This window comes from Haliaeetus leucocephalus, unplaced genomic scaffold (genome assembly GCF_000737465.1).
Source record: "Haliaeetus leucocephalus isolate CR32 unplaced genomic scaffold, Haliaeetus_leucocephalus-4.0 Scaffold251, whole genome shotgun sequence".
Lineage (NCBI taxonomy): Eukaryota > Metazoa > Chordata > Aves > Accipitriformes > Accipitridae > Haliaeetus > Haliaeetus leucocephalus.
Genome location: NW_010972687.1, coordinates 3220412 through 3235792, shown reverse-complemented (window position 1 = coordinate 3235792; position 15381 = coordinate 3220412). Strand labels below are relative to the sequence as shown.

Here is a 15381-nt window from a genome sequence, read left to right as displayed (position 1 = left end):
TGGCAGTACAGTGACACAGAAGTGAGAAGAAAAGAGAAAATAAACAAATTCACAAGATTTAAGGTATTGAAGGAATAGAAGTTGTTTGAGAAGGATGAGGAATTAAGTCATAAATAGGACCTGAAAAAAAAACATTATGAGGGGAGGAAAAGATAAAAGTCATGCAGTATAAAAAAAATATTGCCATGGATCTTTTCCTGTGTATCAGCATATTATAAATTGTGCCAAAGGCTGAACTTGAAATCAAAGGGGTGCTAGAAAAATCCTAATGCTTTAATGAACAGATCAATAAATCTGTACATCTTGATGTTAAGTGAGTTGTTATGATTAGCAGCTCTGAAAATCATCCCTTAACACCTTTTATCATGCAAGCAAGACAGAGTTCACCTGTTGTAAGATGCTTTGTTAAAACTTTTGATTCCAGCTAGTATAGTGTGGTAATAACTATCATCATCATGTCAGCATTCATACACACAGAGAAACAAATCCATTAAGCAATGCAAAAAGTTGACAGTATTGCTGAAAAGCCAAGTAGAAAACATGAAATAGCCACTGGAGTTCAGAAGTTAGCTCAGTTGCAGAACTAATGGTCATTACTAATGGTTAAGAGCAGTCTGAGGCATTTCAGCATGTCTTCATTTGGAAGGAAATGGGCTTGATAAGGTGTAGACTGTAATAATAGCGGGAAGTGTTGTCCCACAAGCAGGGTCCAGTAGCGGCCATGCAGTAGGCCAATCATACACACAGAACCAAGGTACTTATTTATTTTATGTCTGTGCAGAGACAGGTGCTGGTGGTGACTCCACGAAGCTGGCACCCCACACCAAAGAACTACAATGTATTTATTCTGTTACACAATTAGTAAAAACCTGCCTAAATTTACATTCTTTGGTTAGCAGTGACCCTCTCATCTACTATTGGTCAGTTATATTTAAATTAGCCTCACTTGCTATGTAAGTTAGCACGCATGCTCCTTATGGGGTGGGGAGGGAGGGGGCGAGTTCTTCCAGCCTGGAATTGAGTTGGAGGTCAAGATCTCCCCCTGCCACCTTTACCTTTCCCTGTTCATGCTTTGGCAATTGTCCAGCCACCTTATTTCCCTCTTCAAGGTCATAGTCATTAGCAAAGCCTTGTATCCTTTATACAAAGTAATCAGGCTTGCATAGCGAAGCTATTGAGTTATGGTCCTTCTTAAAAGGACAGTGCATCATGTTTACCTCTGAATTGCACCATGGCTAGGCTGTAACTCAAACATATGACTACAGAAGGGAGTTCTCATAACTCCACTGGAGAATCTCAGTAGGGTGTACAATGTAAAACTTCCTAAAGATTTTCTGCTTCTGATCCTGCAACCTCTACCTCGTTAACTACTCTCAAAGCATTAGCATACTTCCTGAAAGTGCAGATGGCTGCACTGAGTGTAAGGTGCACGCTGCTTTTTCAAGTGCTGTTGATATGCCAATTGCATCATTTGGAGCCGCAGGTATTCTGTTGAATAATCTTGACAGCACATTATGGCAGGAAAATGGTCACTATGAACCGCACATGCTGTAAGGAAAACTGGTTTTAAAGTGAGGAAAACAAAAACTGAGTTTTCTCAAGGAATAATTAATTGCTCAATGAAAGTGGAAGGTGGGGATTGGTCACAGATCCATGATTAGGCCTGACATTTTAATAAATTTTTAGAAATACAATTTTCAAACAAAATGTATTTTCAGGTTATACTTAAGGATCTTTTACATCAGGTAGATTTAACTTCTACTTTTTGTGCTGGCATTACCTTGTTACAATGCATTTGTAGTGTTTGTTCAACAGTGGCTGTTGATTAACAGATTGTTTAGATGTTATTTGTAGAATATTAACAACATTTATTAAAAGCAGAGAGATTAAATGCTAATACTGCTCTGAACCTACATAGCTCGTTGTGAGACCTTGTGATCCTCCAACATTGGTGGAGGAGCACCCATCACACAGGCTCCCCAACTTTGTGTTGTTAATTCTGGTAATTTTCCACTGGCTCAGTAAAGATTAAGTAGCGTTGAGCTAGGCACATAACAGAGGAGAGCCCCTGCTCTGAGGGCAAGACCATGTGATAGTACGTGAATGCAATGCCAAAGCAGAGCGGTAGATGTCAAGTGGCATGTTACTTCTACCTTAGAATTTGTTACTCCCTACCTGCTTTTGCACACAAAATACTGAGTTAATAGAATATTATTAAAATGGTAATATTAGGAAATGCCTAGCAGGTTCTACATTTCACTGTCAGAGACACAGTTGAAGACAGTGCTGTTTCATGGCTACAGTCAGATAACACTGCCCCAAAGAATTGTCTTCTGTCTGTGTCCATGCCATGAAGTTGTTAAATGGTATGGGGCAGGTCACTAGGAGTCAGCAGCTGACTGAATCGCACATGTCCTTCTCCTCTGACCCCTGTCTGATTTGTTCTTTTTCTGGATGCCAAAGTGAAGCCACTGGGGTCTGACTATACCAGCCTTTTTCAGTGGCAGCTAGACATGAGGATCAGTAGTGGCATATAAAAGACGTTATAAAATGCTACATATTCAGAAAAAAACCTCAAAGTTTATTAGGCATCACATACAAGGAACTCAGAAGTAATGGACACGCTCAAAGTGAATTTCTCAGTTTTTCTTCTGTAACGGTGAATAATTCCTTATCGTTAACTCATAAAGCTGTTGTCCAAGGTATGTTAAATAATGTTTGGAAATGCCCAGTACTCGGGTGATTAGCAGCTCTGAAAAGCAGCAGAAAGGACTGATTGTCCTGTCTCTACAGTAGTGTTAGAATGGTGCACGGTTAATAATGCTTGGGGATGCAGAAAGGACAATAAAAGGTATCAAATAGTTTTTCACCGCGCTGCACTGTCTTTCCTGTTACATCCTATGACCTGCTGGTGACAAACCTCTAGGAAGAAACTTTTGGGAACTCTGGGATCTGCTGCAGGCAGCATCAGCCTGGCTTACATTCCTAAGGCCCCATTTCAACAGGACATCTAGGTTTGGGATTTAAATCCAATTTCCCTCATTCTATATTGAGATGCCCTTTAATTTCATGTGGCTGGAAGTCACAGATAATTGAAGAAGCCTGGAGCCCTGGCTTCCTCCCATAAGCCTTCCTCATCCATAGGCGTATGCATAAGGTTGCTGAGATAGCCTAGTGAATCCCATTGTCACTCATCTATTTACTTACATTTGTCCCTCCATGGCTGTCCGCATTGCTCCCTGGCTTTGCCTGCTTCTCTTGTGCTGTGACACAGGGAGGGAGCTGGCAAGGGGTCATGACAGATAGCCTGTGGCTGCCTAGCAGCAGTGAAAGCAGCGGCGTAGGCTGAATAGCAGCTGTTATTTTTTAACAGTCAAACTGTTAAGAGCAGTCAGGAGAGCTATGAGTAGCTACCTGGAAAAAATTAAGGGTTACAGTATAGGTTTAAGAAGAGGAGAAAAGAACAAGATGGCTGGATAAACAGATACTAAACACTAAAGTTGATTGGAGACTAGGAAACATGTTCATAAAGAATGGTTAAAAAATTTATTCAGTGACCCAAGGTGAGAACTTTAACATGTTTTCAGTTAACCTACTGAAATGCAAACAATTTAAGTCTTACGGCTAGAATACCTGATTTTCCTACAGAAAGAATATTACCTCTTACAGACATGCCTAACTTTTTCACCCAATTTTGATGCTGAAAATGGAGTGAAAAATCAACACATGGAAAAAATCAAGTAACACTATAATCAGTAAAAGAAGCTTTAAATCTGAAGAGTGAAGTGTGAAAAACTAGGAAGTTGTGACTTTTACTAATTTTTAGCAATGGTTTATTCTGTGGTTGTCAAGAAAGTAAGTGACATGTTTTTTCTGTAAAATGGGAATATCAGCATGTGTTTATCTACTGTGCAGCAGTATGACAATGATTAGTTAACATTTGCACAGATGTTTGATTAATAAAGCTGGCTCAAACAAAGCACCACAGATAATTTGTTTTGGTTTGGTTTGGTTTTTTGTTTGCAGCCAGAGATGGGAATAAAAGTCTCGTGCTATGCATAAATTCTAGTGCTCAGTCTGTAGATTTTTCGTGAACTAATTTGTGATTAAAAGCTACCAAATACATAGCAACAGAAACACAGTTAATTTAGTATACTAACATATGGTTGCTAAATGCAGCTCTCGGGAGGTTATAAAATTAATCCATTTTTACAAGTGACCTGTATACAGTATGATTATTTTACACAGCTGTGAGTAAAAGTAATGATTTTTTTCTAGTCTCAGATATCCTGGAGTGGATTTCTTTCAGTATGCTCATTTTCTTGGTATGTGGATATAGTTGAAGCATAGTCTCTGACTGATACTGACTGAATCCTGCACAGTGTATGTCACTTTGATTTGTTGCATACTCTGCTACAGTTTAGGGATCATTAATTCTGCTGAACCTAAAAAATTCGCACTGCAGTCTCCTTTATCTCTGAATAGGCAACTGTAGAAGTTTTTGTTTGTTGTCTGGAAGTATTGTAGCAAAGGACTAGTTTTAGGAAGTAATTTGGGGGATTATTTTTAGTGGGTGCATTTGCTAATGGGTTTCTTCTCTTAGTGCACAATCCAGTTGGGTTTTTTGGGACCAATGTTTCTGGCTTCTTTCTTTTACTTTCTGTGTATTTTCATCAAACTTTTTTTGGACTAAAGCCCATATTTTTTCAGGTTTCATTTTTCAACTTTATATACTAATGCTTTATGTTATATAGCATCTCCTTCTAGCTAGAGACACAGTTGATGCTGAAGTATGTCCAACAGTTCTCTGACTTTTCTTGTAGAACATTTATACCAATCTTACATGGATGACAAGCAGCAAAACACAAACACGTGCACATTAGGATTTGTTATTAGTCCATTAGCATTAAAGGTCCCTGAAATAACATATCTCAATTATAACATAGTTTATGGAGTTGCATCTATAACCAGAAGAACCATCCTCTGTTTAAAACAAAGGACAGAATTACTATATTCTGTCTTTTCTGAGCACTCCAGGAAAGAGTGATGGTTTCAGAAAGTAGATACTTGTTGTTTTTTTAAAACATACTACTGGAGCAAGGGTCTGCAAATCTCTAATCTCTAGCTTTTTCTGATCAGAAATGGAACAGCAATTACAAGCTACAAGCTTGGAGCACACATATATAAGATATGAAAGAAAGAGAGAGACGTTTTAATTGGCTATAAATGCAAAATAGCAAAACAGTTTCTGTTCTAGAAAGAGAATAATGTGTCAAGTGTAATCATGATAACAGAATGGGGTTTGCTGTTCTTTTATATGAGGTGAGGTGAATGTTGGAGTAGCTACAGAGATGGATGATAGCGAACACCCCTTGTAAGTCAGCTATCTGGTGAGATATTTTGGCTTCAAATTTATATAAATTTCTGTAGCACGGAATTGTAAACTGAAGAGGAATACAGCAATTAAGAAAACACTTTGTATCAACTCTTGATGTAAATTCCGATCTGTGGAGCGCTTGAAGATTTGCTTTAGGCTCCACTTCTGAGGCTTTTTATTGGTTCTGAGTATGGAAGAATAGCATGCTCATTTTGTCCGAAAGAGGTTAGCCATCCTCCACATGGAGCAATCAAAATGCTGTGAGAGCCATCAGTAGGTTGCCTCTGGGAGTGGAAAGGCCAGAGATGGGCTTACACAAGGTACTGTGTACTCTGGCTTTGGCCTGGCAAAGCACTTAACCCTGCTTAATCATAAAGGTGCTTTTCAGATGGAGCCGTGCTGAGAGTCAGTGGACAGGCATTAATGGATAAACGCCAAGGGCTTTTTCATACCTTCCAAGGAAAATACTGTACTGTCATGTCCAGTCCCTTAAGTTCTTGTTTCTCCTTTTCCGGTCTCTGCTTGCGTAAGGGTGATGTTACAGGGTGGGGACGGGTGTTCAAAGAAAAAGTACTTTGTGCTGCCTGTGTTCTGGAAAAGCAACTCACAGAGGAACTTAAGTTCACTTACCTTGTTTTTGTACCTAAAATTTCACAGTTCATGCATTCTTCCTCAAAAGAGCTCAATTTTTCACTGCAAACTAGTGAGACAGTGGGCTATAAGCAGGACTTTCATTTCATCCAAGACCAAGGTGTACCCGCATAATTTGAGAATATGAAAAAAGCCAGATGTCTAGTCTCTGAGTAACCTTTACATTATACTTCATCCCCTCTCCTCCCATTTGGTTTCCAAAACAAGCATGTATTAGTATGAGCCGAGGTGACTTCATCTGTGTCATTCCTATTACTAATCATGCTTTGAAACTTCATAAAAACCTTTATCATCTTGTGAAAATTTAAGTAGAAAAGTATTTCTGTGTATAGAAGGAACAGCATGGAAGAAACATGATTTAGTTATCTAGGGAAAGTGTTTGGAAGTTGTGGGCTCCACTTCAGATTAATCTTTTGCATTAGTGAATACAGAAGCTAGAAAATGTATACAATTTAAAGTCTAGCTGGTGAGCAAGTTGTGATGTTTTGGAGTGGAGGGATTCACTTGAGAAATGTGACGGTCACTGTTGGATTAATATTGCTTTCTTTTGCAGGTTCATTCAGAGCAACCCATTGGAGACATTATTTGTTTTAGACTAAAGAAATTGATATGTAATAGCTGCAGAGCAGCTTGGGAAACTGGTGATCTATCACATATGACACAAGGGTGAGGCAGCACAGCCCATAGGGATTATGACATATTGCTGTGAATATTCAGAGCTGTTCTTTCCAGAATAGCAGAATGTTGCTGTACCTAGAAAAGTCAGGAAGGATAACTTTTATTCTGAGAAATACTGATTGAGAGGGCACTAAGAATTATTTAAAAATTGTTAATTCATTGAGCTGTAAGAATGTCTGAACCAAGAAGGAGCAAGGAAGAGATTACAGCCTACAGCCTCTCTCTCCTCCTTTCATAAGAATTCGGTATCTGTCTCTGATCCACCTTTGAGAAACAGGGGGTTTCTAGGTACTTCTGAACAAGTATGTAGACCTGAATTATCAAAGCAAATATGCAGTAACTTGATTCCGGTGCAGCTGATCTGTAAATGACTGGTCTGTGTACCACATAAAAGAAGTCATTTAGGACACAAAAAGCTTATTTGGCTTTGACCTCTGTTCTGAGTGAAAGATTCTTTTTTTTTTTTTTTTTTTTAATCAATCTAGTAAATCATACCTGATTAGAATGGAGCTTTCTAAAGTAATTAATTTACTTCTTCAATAAAGAGCATTCATTAAAAGGGTGAGGAGTGTTTTCTTTTTCTAATACTTTTAGCCACATCATCCATGGTATCAGTTGCACCTGTAAGGAAGGCAAGGAATTTTGTAAGCCAGAATTTTGGAAGTATGTGAAGTAGTCTGTGGGAAAGGAAGAGGAGGTCGTTGCTTAATTTAAGTCTCTGGAATCCATCTTCCATTACTAGGCTTCCGGCTGAGATCTGTTGAGAGCTTGTGCACAGCCAGAAATTGCTCTGCAAGGTGTTGAGCTACTCAGCATAGCATGCTTTCAAAATCCATTGGCAAATGGGAAGCTATGTCTGTAGAAAACAAACTTTTTCCATATCTTGCTCATTCTCACACTGATGGGGAGTCTGGAGCCATATGTTGAGGTGCAGTGTCACTGGAGCAATGCTCTGTGACCGGCTTTCTGAACCCGCCAGATTTGAAAGATGCCTGTACCGCCTATTAATTTACAACTGAACAAATATTAACTATGGCTTTTAAAAAATATGAACTTTCACTGAACACAGAGTATGTATGTGTGGCAAGGAATCTTTAATCTGTTTGGGTAAAGTACAAGGGATCTAGAAAAATATGACTTGACTCCAGAGTCAGACTCTCTTCAAAAAGCCTCTTGACTGTTTATTCGATAGTAAATGAGAACCTGACAAGATTTTTAAAAAAACCAAACAACAAAGACAAAATCCAATCTCAGCTAAAAAAAATCTGAAAGGTGATACCATCTTTTATGTGGTTGAAAATACAATGGATGACCTTGTGTCAGTAATGCTTTTGGTAACTGGGCTTGAACTGATTTTTAACTGCTTGCCTTGTCTAAGATCTTTCAGGACTGCAGCATCTTGCTTCCCAAATCAAATATCCCAATATGAACAATATGGATTATTGACATTAAAAACACTGTGCCATCAAAATAAAGATTCTCATACAAATTCTGATGCTGTTGTAATCCCTCAGCAAGGAGTATTTTTTTAGTATATTGCCTGTAGCAGTAGCTGTATTTCAGTAGAAATTCAAACAAAAGGATATGAAACACATTTATCTGTCAATCCCCTAGAAATGTACTATTCTTGCAAACACAATTGTAGTATAAAATTCTGGTTTAACTCAGCTCTAGTGGTCACACTGAAAGCAGATAAACATTTGAAATTTATGTCATAAAAGTGTAAGAGATTCTAGAGAAAGCAGCAATGCCAGCTCCAAGTACACACACATTTTTTTAAAAAAGATAAAGACACCACAGGGAGAAAAGAAGTCTTGAGGCAATCCTAGAAATGTCATGACTTAGGATAATTCTGTCCCAGGCATTGCAAAAATTCTAGGCAGCTCTCAAAATTCTGAATTAATTGCTTGTGGGAAATCGCTTTTTTCAGATGATAATTGTCACTATTTCTATAGGGGTACAGTATGTAAAATTCAGTCATGGTCTTATACAGAGGAGAAGATGATCTTCATTCTGCTCAAACATTTTTACAGGCTTACTGCAGAGAATACTGTCTCTTTTTAATATAGAAAGCCTGAAAATTCACTATCCTCATGTAGCTTACTCTTTATACAACTTGAAAGAAGAGCATTTCCTTTCAAATAATTTCCTGCAGTGATTTCTGAAGCTTGTTCAGTAAGGAATTGTCATTTGGTGTGATAAGGCTGTAAGAGATTTTATAAATAAATGGTTTATATGTTAGGATCAAAACCCTGTTCTGTCCAGCCAAACCACCTTTGAGTACCCATAAGTCATCATCTGACTAGTCCTGAGCTGCTTTAATTACAGAACTTTTCATAGTTTTATATTTGGGAAGGTTAATAAAACCCCAAATAAAATCTTGATCTGAATTTAAAATGGATTAGAAGTATTCATCCTCTCCCCACACTGTTTCCACCACTGTGGTTTCTTACCTTATCTGGCTGTTACTTACAGCACTTCATTAGAATTCAGATTTTTCTCTGACAAGTTCAGATGAATAAATTAGATATCATTACATATATTTTACTATTAATTGAACAGACACCAAAAAAAACCCAAAGACTCTAATGACTTATTTACATTTTCTAAGTAAATTGTGATGGTATTCTGTGTATCAGTTTTCTGTACAGCTTCTGAACACAGTTGATGCTACAGAGCAGAAAAAAAGGAAATGGTACGTTACAGACGATCTGTGCCATTCGTTTTATTCATGGGCAGGATACTTTGATCAAATTTCTTTACTGTTCTATTGTGTATCCAAAGAGAAAGAATATTTCAAGCTTTATTTGAAAGTAATTAAATATATTCCAGAATTGGCATGTTTTGTAGAAGTCATTAAGCAGTTAATCTCTGTATTTATGAAAGATGTACTCTACCGTATGTGGGGATAAATCTAGTAAAATTAGCAAGATTAATAATGTGTCTGGTTTTATTGAGAGACAAGGCCTGGTCATGAGTTGAGCAGCACAAACATGTTTGACTCTAGCTTTATATTGTCTGTATTTTCTATGGCCTCACGGGAAAAGTGAGATGAGAGTTCACTAGTTGGCCTGTCTGTACTGGGAATTTGATGGTATGGGGCTTGAGGTAAAGATCTTTCACAACTTTAAGCACAGTGAAGCCTTTGGCTCACTTGTATGCAGGCCTACATGTACACATTTATATACAATCTATATGAAATTAACAAGAAATCACAGAAAATATGCTCATACTCTGACGCAATGTCTGGCCAGAAGACTCTTGTCTGCACACAGTAAAATAATGAGGGTAGCCCTTAAGGGGAAAGTGCGGGTAGGAAGAAACTGCAGGAGTGACAAGCCAAGCCATTCAGACCCGTTCAGCTGAATCATTCAGAACAGAGCTAGCTGATGCTGTGGCAGGGAAAAGTACCTACTTTGATCTCATCACAGCTCTTTCAATCAAAGTGTAAAAATTGTCTGTTCTTCAGCTTTTGTGGAAAAAAACCCCAAACTATTTTTGAAAAATAAAGAGTTTGGAACAGGAATATAGAAAAAAATGCTATAATTATTTTGATAAAATAAATGAAGCTTTTTTTGGGTCACACATTTTTAGTGCAAATAGTTTGAAAGCTGTCAAGAGTGTCCTGAAAATGTAAAATGTTGTTTCCTATCTGCAGTTGAACCATCCTCCCAGCAAGCATTTTGTAAAATTCTTGAATAGAAAATAGACATGAAAACAGCTCAAGTCAATTTGCTTTAAACATTCAAATACCTTTGTTACTATTTTCACCACTTAATGCCTTTTACTTGTCTTACGTAGCTATGTTAAATGTAATTTCTTAGTACCTTCCTAAAAATGGAGTCTAGGTAGGATATTTTGCAACATTTTAGTCTTTGGAAATCTGTGGTGTAGTTTTGGTTCTCACTTTTGTGCTTTTTCAGTGCAGGACTTCAACTGTTTCAGTATTACAGAATGATTGATTTGGGTCAGAATTGCTCTAAAGTACAAATGATATCAAAAGAATCGCAAAACCCACTCATGATCTCATTTTTGCTATACAGTAACTGTATGTACAGCAATGAAAATAGTGTTATGGAACTCTAAATTGTAGCATGCAATTTGCAAAGAGCAGCTGAAGCTCCTTGCAATGATGTGTCTGGTTTGCTGAGTGACAAAAGACCAACTTCATTTGTATAAAATGAGAAACATTGCTGTTTGCCAGCCTATTCAGTGCTATGTCTTGATCCAAGTAAGAGTGGCTATGTGTGACCTGTAGTCTCCAAAGGCTCTACAGCTGTGTGCATAAATAAGGGGTAAGAACAGCACAGTAGAATTAAAACAGCTGTGTTCATTTCTCACTTATATCAGTGTGTTATCAGACTTCTGAACCAGCTGTGTTGAGGAAAATTTCAGTTCCATATGAGATCAGATGAGCTGTATTGATAGTAAGGTCAACCTGTGCATATCTTTAAGATTTTGCTTTGTATTTTACCTTTCAGGTTGGTACAAGAGGATGTGGCGATGGACATCCCCTTTGCTGAGGGTGTACTAAGCCCCAGTTCTGCAGAGATGAGACCCGGTAAGAGAAGCTCTTAGTCATTTTCTTAATTATATCTTATTCCCTTGGCATTTAATTTTGCAGCGAGAAGGATGTTTCTGTGCTGGTAAAGAATCAGTTCAGTGTTAAAAAGTGTTAAGTTGGCTTTATTTAGTCAATTTTCTTCTTCACTTGAGAAATTATAATTGTAGTGTGCCATTTTCTCTTGTGTGTTGTTGTCATCACTCGTTTAGCCCTTGTGAAGTTTAAGTAGTCTCTATTATTTATCTTATATTTGACTACTGTCTAAGTGAACTAAGCATTAGAATACTTCAGACAGAACAGCTTGAAATGTGACACACAATGCAGTGACAAGGGGCAAAGCCATACCTAGATTTTGTCTTTGTGAAGACTTATTTAAGTCTGATTATGAGTCTCAGAGGTGGTTTTATTTCTGTTACTGTATTGAATAAGATATTGTATAGTTAAAACGAAAGACATAGGTACTTGCAGATCGGTACCATTTGAATAGCACCAAGTGCATAAGAAAACAAATATTTACAGGGCATTTTAACTCCTATGAATTTTTCCAGGATTCAGCAGTGCTTTTGTTCATAACTCAAATGATTTGTATATTGCTCTTTAAATTCTTAAATGTTGTGGGTCAGAGCATGTCCAAGGCTTGGTTTTCATCTCATGATTGCAAAAAAGTGAACCTGGATTTTGCATCATTTAAGAGCTCCCAGCTACATCTGCCATTCCTGTAGATACTTGTTTTATTTCTTTAGACATTAATGGTGATATTTGTGGTTTATGTTAGGTGGACTCAAATGACTTGGTGTTACTAAAATTGTAAAACTTTTAGTAACTAAATTGTAAAATTTTAGTAACTAAAAGGTTACTAAAATTGATCTCTCCCAGTGTGTTTGAAGGGGATTCTTAAGTATCTAGGAGATTAATAGTATGCAGAGGAGATAAAGTTCTTTTTTTCCTCCTCCTTTTTCAGAACCTCCCAATTCTCTTGACCTTAACGGTTCCCATCCCAGAAGGATAAAGCTCACTGCTCCAAATATCAATCTCTCTTTGGACCAGAGCGAAGGGTCTGTACTTTCTGATGATAATTTGGATACACCAGATGAAATTGATATCAATGTAGATGACCTTGACACTCCTGATGAAGCAGACTCTTTTGAATACAGTGGGCAAGGTAATGTTCTAGATTGTAAATGTAGAGTTCATCTCTGTTTCTTTCTTTACTGCTTACATGATCAGTCCATCAGGCTGTAAATAGGGTTAAAGCATTTGAGAGTTAATGCTAGATGTCCGGATATTTTTACTGTCTGCTTTTTTTTAACCTTTCTTCCCCTGTGTAAAGTAATACATTTCTACTTATGCAGAGTGCAGAAAGACATAGTACAGCTCATTAAATAAAATAAGAAGAGCTACCTAGGGAGAATAAAATTCAGAATCCTGTCTTTGTCCAGTACCGTAGGACTTGTCTGAAAAGAGTTGTTCAAGAAACAGAAAGCAGTTGCTCTCTGTTGTAGGCAACACTACAGCTAACTGCACCTTCGTGCAGCTCTGGCCAGCTCTAGATTAGTTACATCAGTAGTACTTAGGGATATAACCTTGTGCAAAATGTGTTGGCTGACAAGCTGCACCAAAGAGCAGTGTATAAATGAAGTAGACACAGCATGGTGAGGGAGATCTTCTGTTAGTGAGAAAGCTCTTTTTTTATTCCCATGTATCGTTGGAAAGCTGAGATGTGGAACGTGTGTGTATGGCATGATAAAACTAGTTCAGGTGATGGAGCAGCAGAATTCCTCATTCCACCAATTCAAATGTGCTTTCTCAGCAGGACTAGTTGTACAGTATAGATACACCCTGAAGTGTGCAATGGGTACTTCACTCTTCCTTCGCGTATTAATGATTTTCTCTCACGTGGTGTAAAAGTGATTTGCACTGTCTTACTTTACTTACCCTCATGATGAAATAGGGTGTTAACACTCATTCCTTGCTAGTACTGTAGGGACCGTATAAGAACTGTATTCACTTATGTAAATACATAAAGATCATAAGCTATTTGAGAGAAAATGAGTGTGACCATTTTACAATCTACAACAGAAAGAAACTTTAAAAATGGATCAATTTAAACTGAATTTTCCCTTGCATTTAAATTCTCTATTGCTAGTGACGTCACTATAATTTAAAAATTGTATGCTGTTTTGAGCATACAAGAACAGTTGCATCAGTTTAAGTGATATTGCCAAAGAAGCATTACTGTGTACTCAATCATGCATAAGCATTTCTAATGTCACTTCTCATTAGAAAGCCAATTTCCTTATGGGTAGATGCAGAGCATAGTGATGAGTTGCTTGATGGTTAGAATATTTTGTAACAAAGGTTAAAACCAACACACACTCACACACGCACTCACACCAGAGCAGCGTGTACTTGCAGTCTCAGACTGTTGTGACCACTGTGTGAGAGCAAAAATCTCTGTCTGCAGTGGAACAGATTTTGCCTTTAAGACCTCAAGTAAATAAAACCAACTCCAGTGATTTTGGTGGCAGTTGTATTTATGGCAAGCATTTCTCCCCAGCTTTTTTTGCTGCTTTCTATATGTGATGATTTGTTCAATTGCTAAAGTTGGATGGGTTTCCCTGAACTCCTAAGTGAAGAATAAGTCATGGTGCTTGTGTTTTTGTTGACATTTTTACAGTCGTGTAGTTTGATTTTTAGGCATACTTAATTGACAAAATGTCCTCCACTTAGATAAGCCAGGAACAGAGAATAGAAAAGGCAAAAAATCACATTTTACTAAAATAAGCCCGCAATAAAATAAGTAGGTGGTATATTACATGATTCTGATAGCTAGGAGTATAGTCATAAGAACTAGTGCAGAATGGTTTCTCTGCATGGTAAATAGCCTTTGTTGTCTTTGTATTTCTGTCACTCTACTGTTAACCACTATGTGCTCTGGTGTTAGCAGCACTCATAATCTCCCCCAGATTGGCGTTTCTAGACTGTCGTGCCAAACACAGGGAAGTAAATACTGAGAAGATGTAGCTGTTGAGACTGTAGAGAGCAGTGATTTTTAGCTTGTCACGCTCAGACTGCTGAAGGTCCATTTGAACTATAAAAGGCAACTGAGAAGAGCAAGACTGTTGTCATGATTCAGGGGTCCACCTTATCGCTGGAAAACGGATAGCTCTGTAATACAAGAAATACTGAAACCTACTTGTTTAAAAGAATGATGAAGAAGAATCATCAAAACTGCAATGTGCAAGAAAATGGATGAGAGCGGAAATACTAGAGTACATGTCTTAAACTAGCACTGCAAATTTTTTTCCTTAAGGAAAAAAGGCTTAGTGGTCACATTATATGTGCATCTGTATGTATTTCTTGGTCTTCCACCCCTGTTTCCACTATTAATACAATTTAACTTGAATATGTTTTTAACTCATTGGCTGGTTAGGCAGTGAAATAGTTAGGAGGTGAAATATTACTGCTTTCTTGCAAGATTCCAGTAGGCAGGAATTAGGTAAAGAAAAGAATTAGTGATAGACTGAGCTTTTGTTGCACGTGGGAGAATCTACCTCAGAGAGGGAGACCTTCTGCTTGTATTATTCCCTAATAATACTTTGTATTAGGGACAGAAAATAAAAGACAGGTGGCAGTAGAAATTCGGACTTAATTAGTCTTACTTGTAAGACTTACTTGTAAGACTTACTTGTAAGACTTACTTGTAAGACTTGTGTAACAACAAATGTGTGCTTAACCTAATATATATTTTTTTTAAAAGTTCGGAGGGGTTTTTTGTGTATTGAGGAACTTGATATTCCTAACAAATTTGGTAGAATTATTGATAGGTTTTAATGCACAAATCAGTTTTACAAATTAATAGTCAGTACATGTATGTGTACGTGCCCGTAGGTTCTATGTGTGTAGATATATGTGGTATATACACAGTATACTATCTTGTTCCTGATTTTATAAAGATAACTGATTTAATTCTTAGGATAAACTGGTGTTTTAAGGATCATGTACTTCCATTCATGTGAGTAGTTCAAGAAGCACTTGGCACTGACGAGGCCGCACCTCGAGTCCTGTGTTCAGTTTTGGGCCCCTCACTACAGGAAAGACATTGAGGTGC

The 15381-nt window shown here is 37.6% G+C and overlaps 1 protein-coding gene across 1 annotated transcript in view; it reads left to right on the top strand.

The window, feature by feature from the left end:
• Positions 1–15381, top strand: part of PRUNE2 (prune homolog 2 (Drosophila)) — a 109709-nt gene that overhangs the window by 75186 nt on the left and 19142 nt on the right. The window contains exons 11-12 of the mRNA XM_010568734.1: positions 11188–11267; positions 12232–12432. Coding sequence (XP_010567036.1) covers positions 11188–11267; positions 12232–12432 — 281 coding nt within the window. The remainder of the gene's footprint in view (positions 1–11187; positions 11268–12231; positions 12433–15381) is intronic.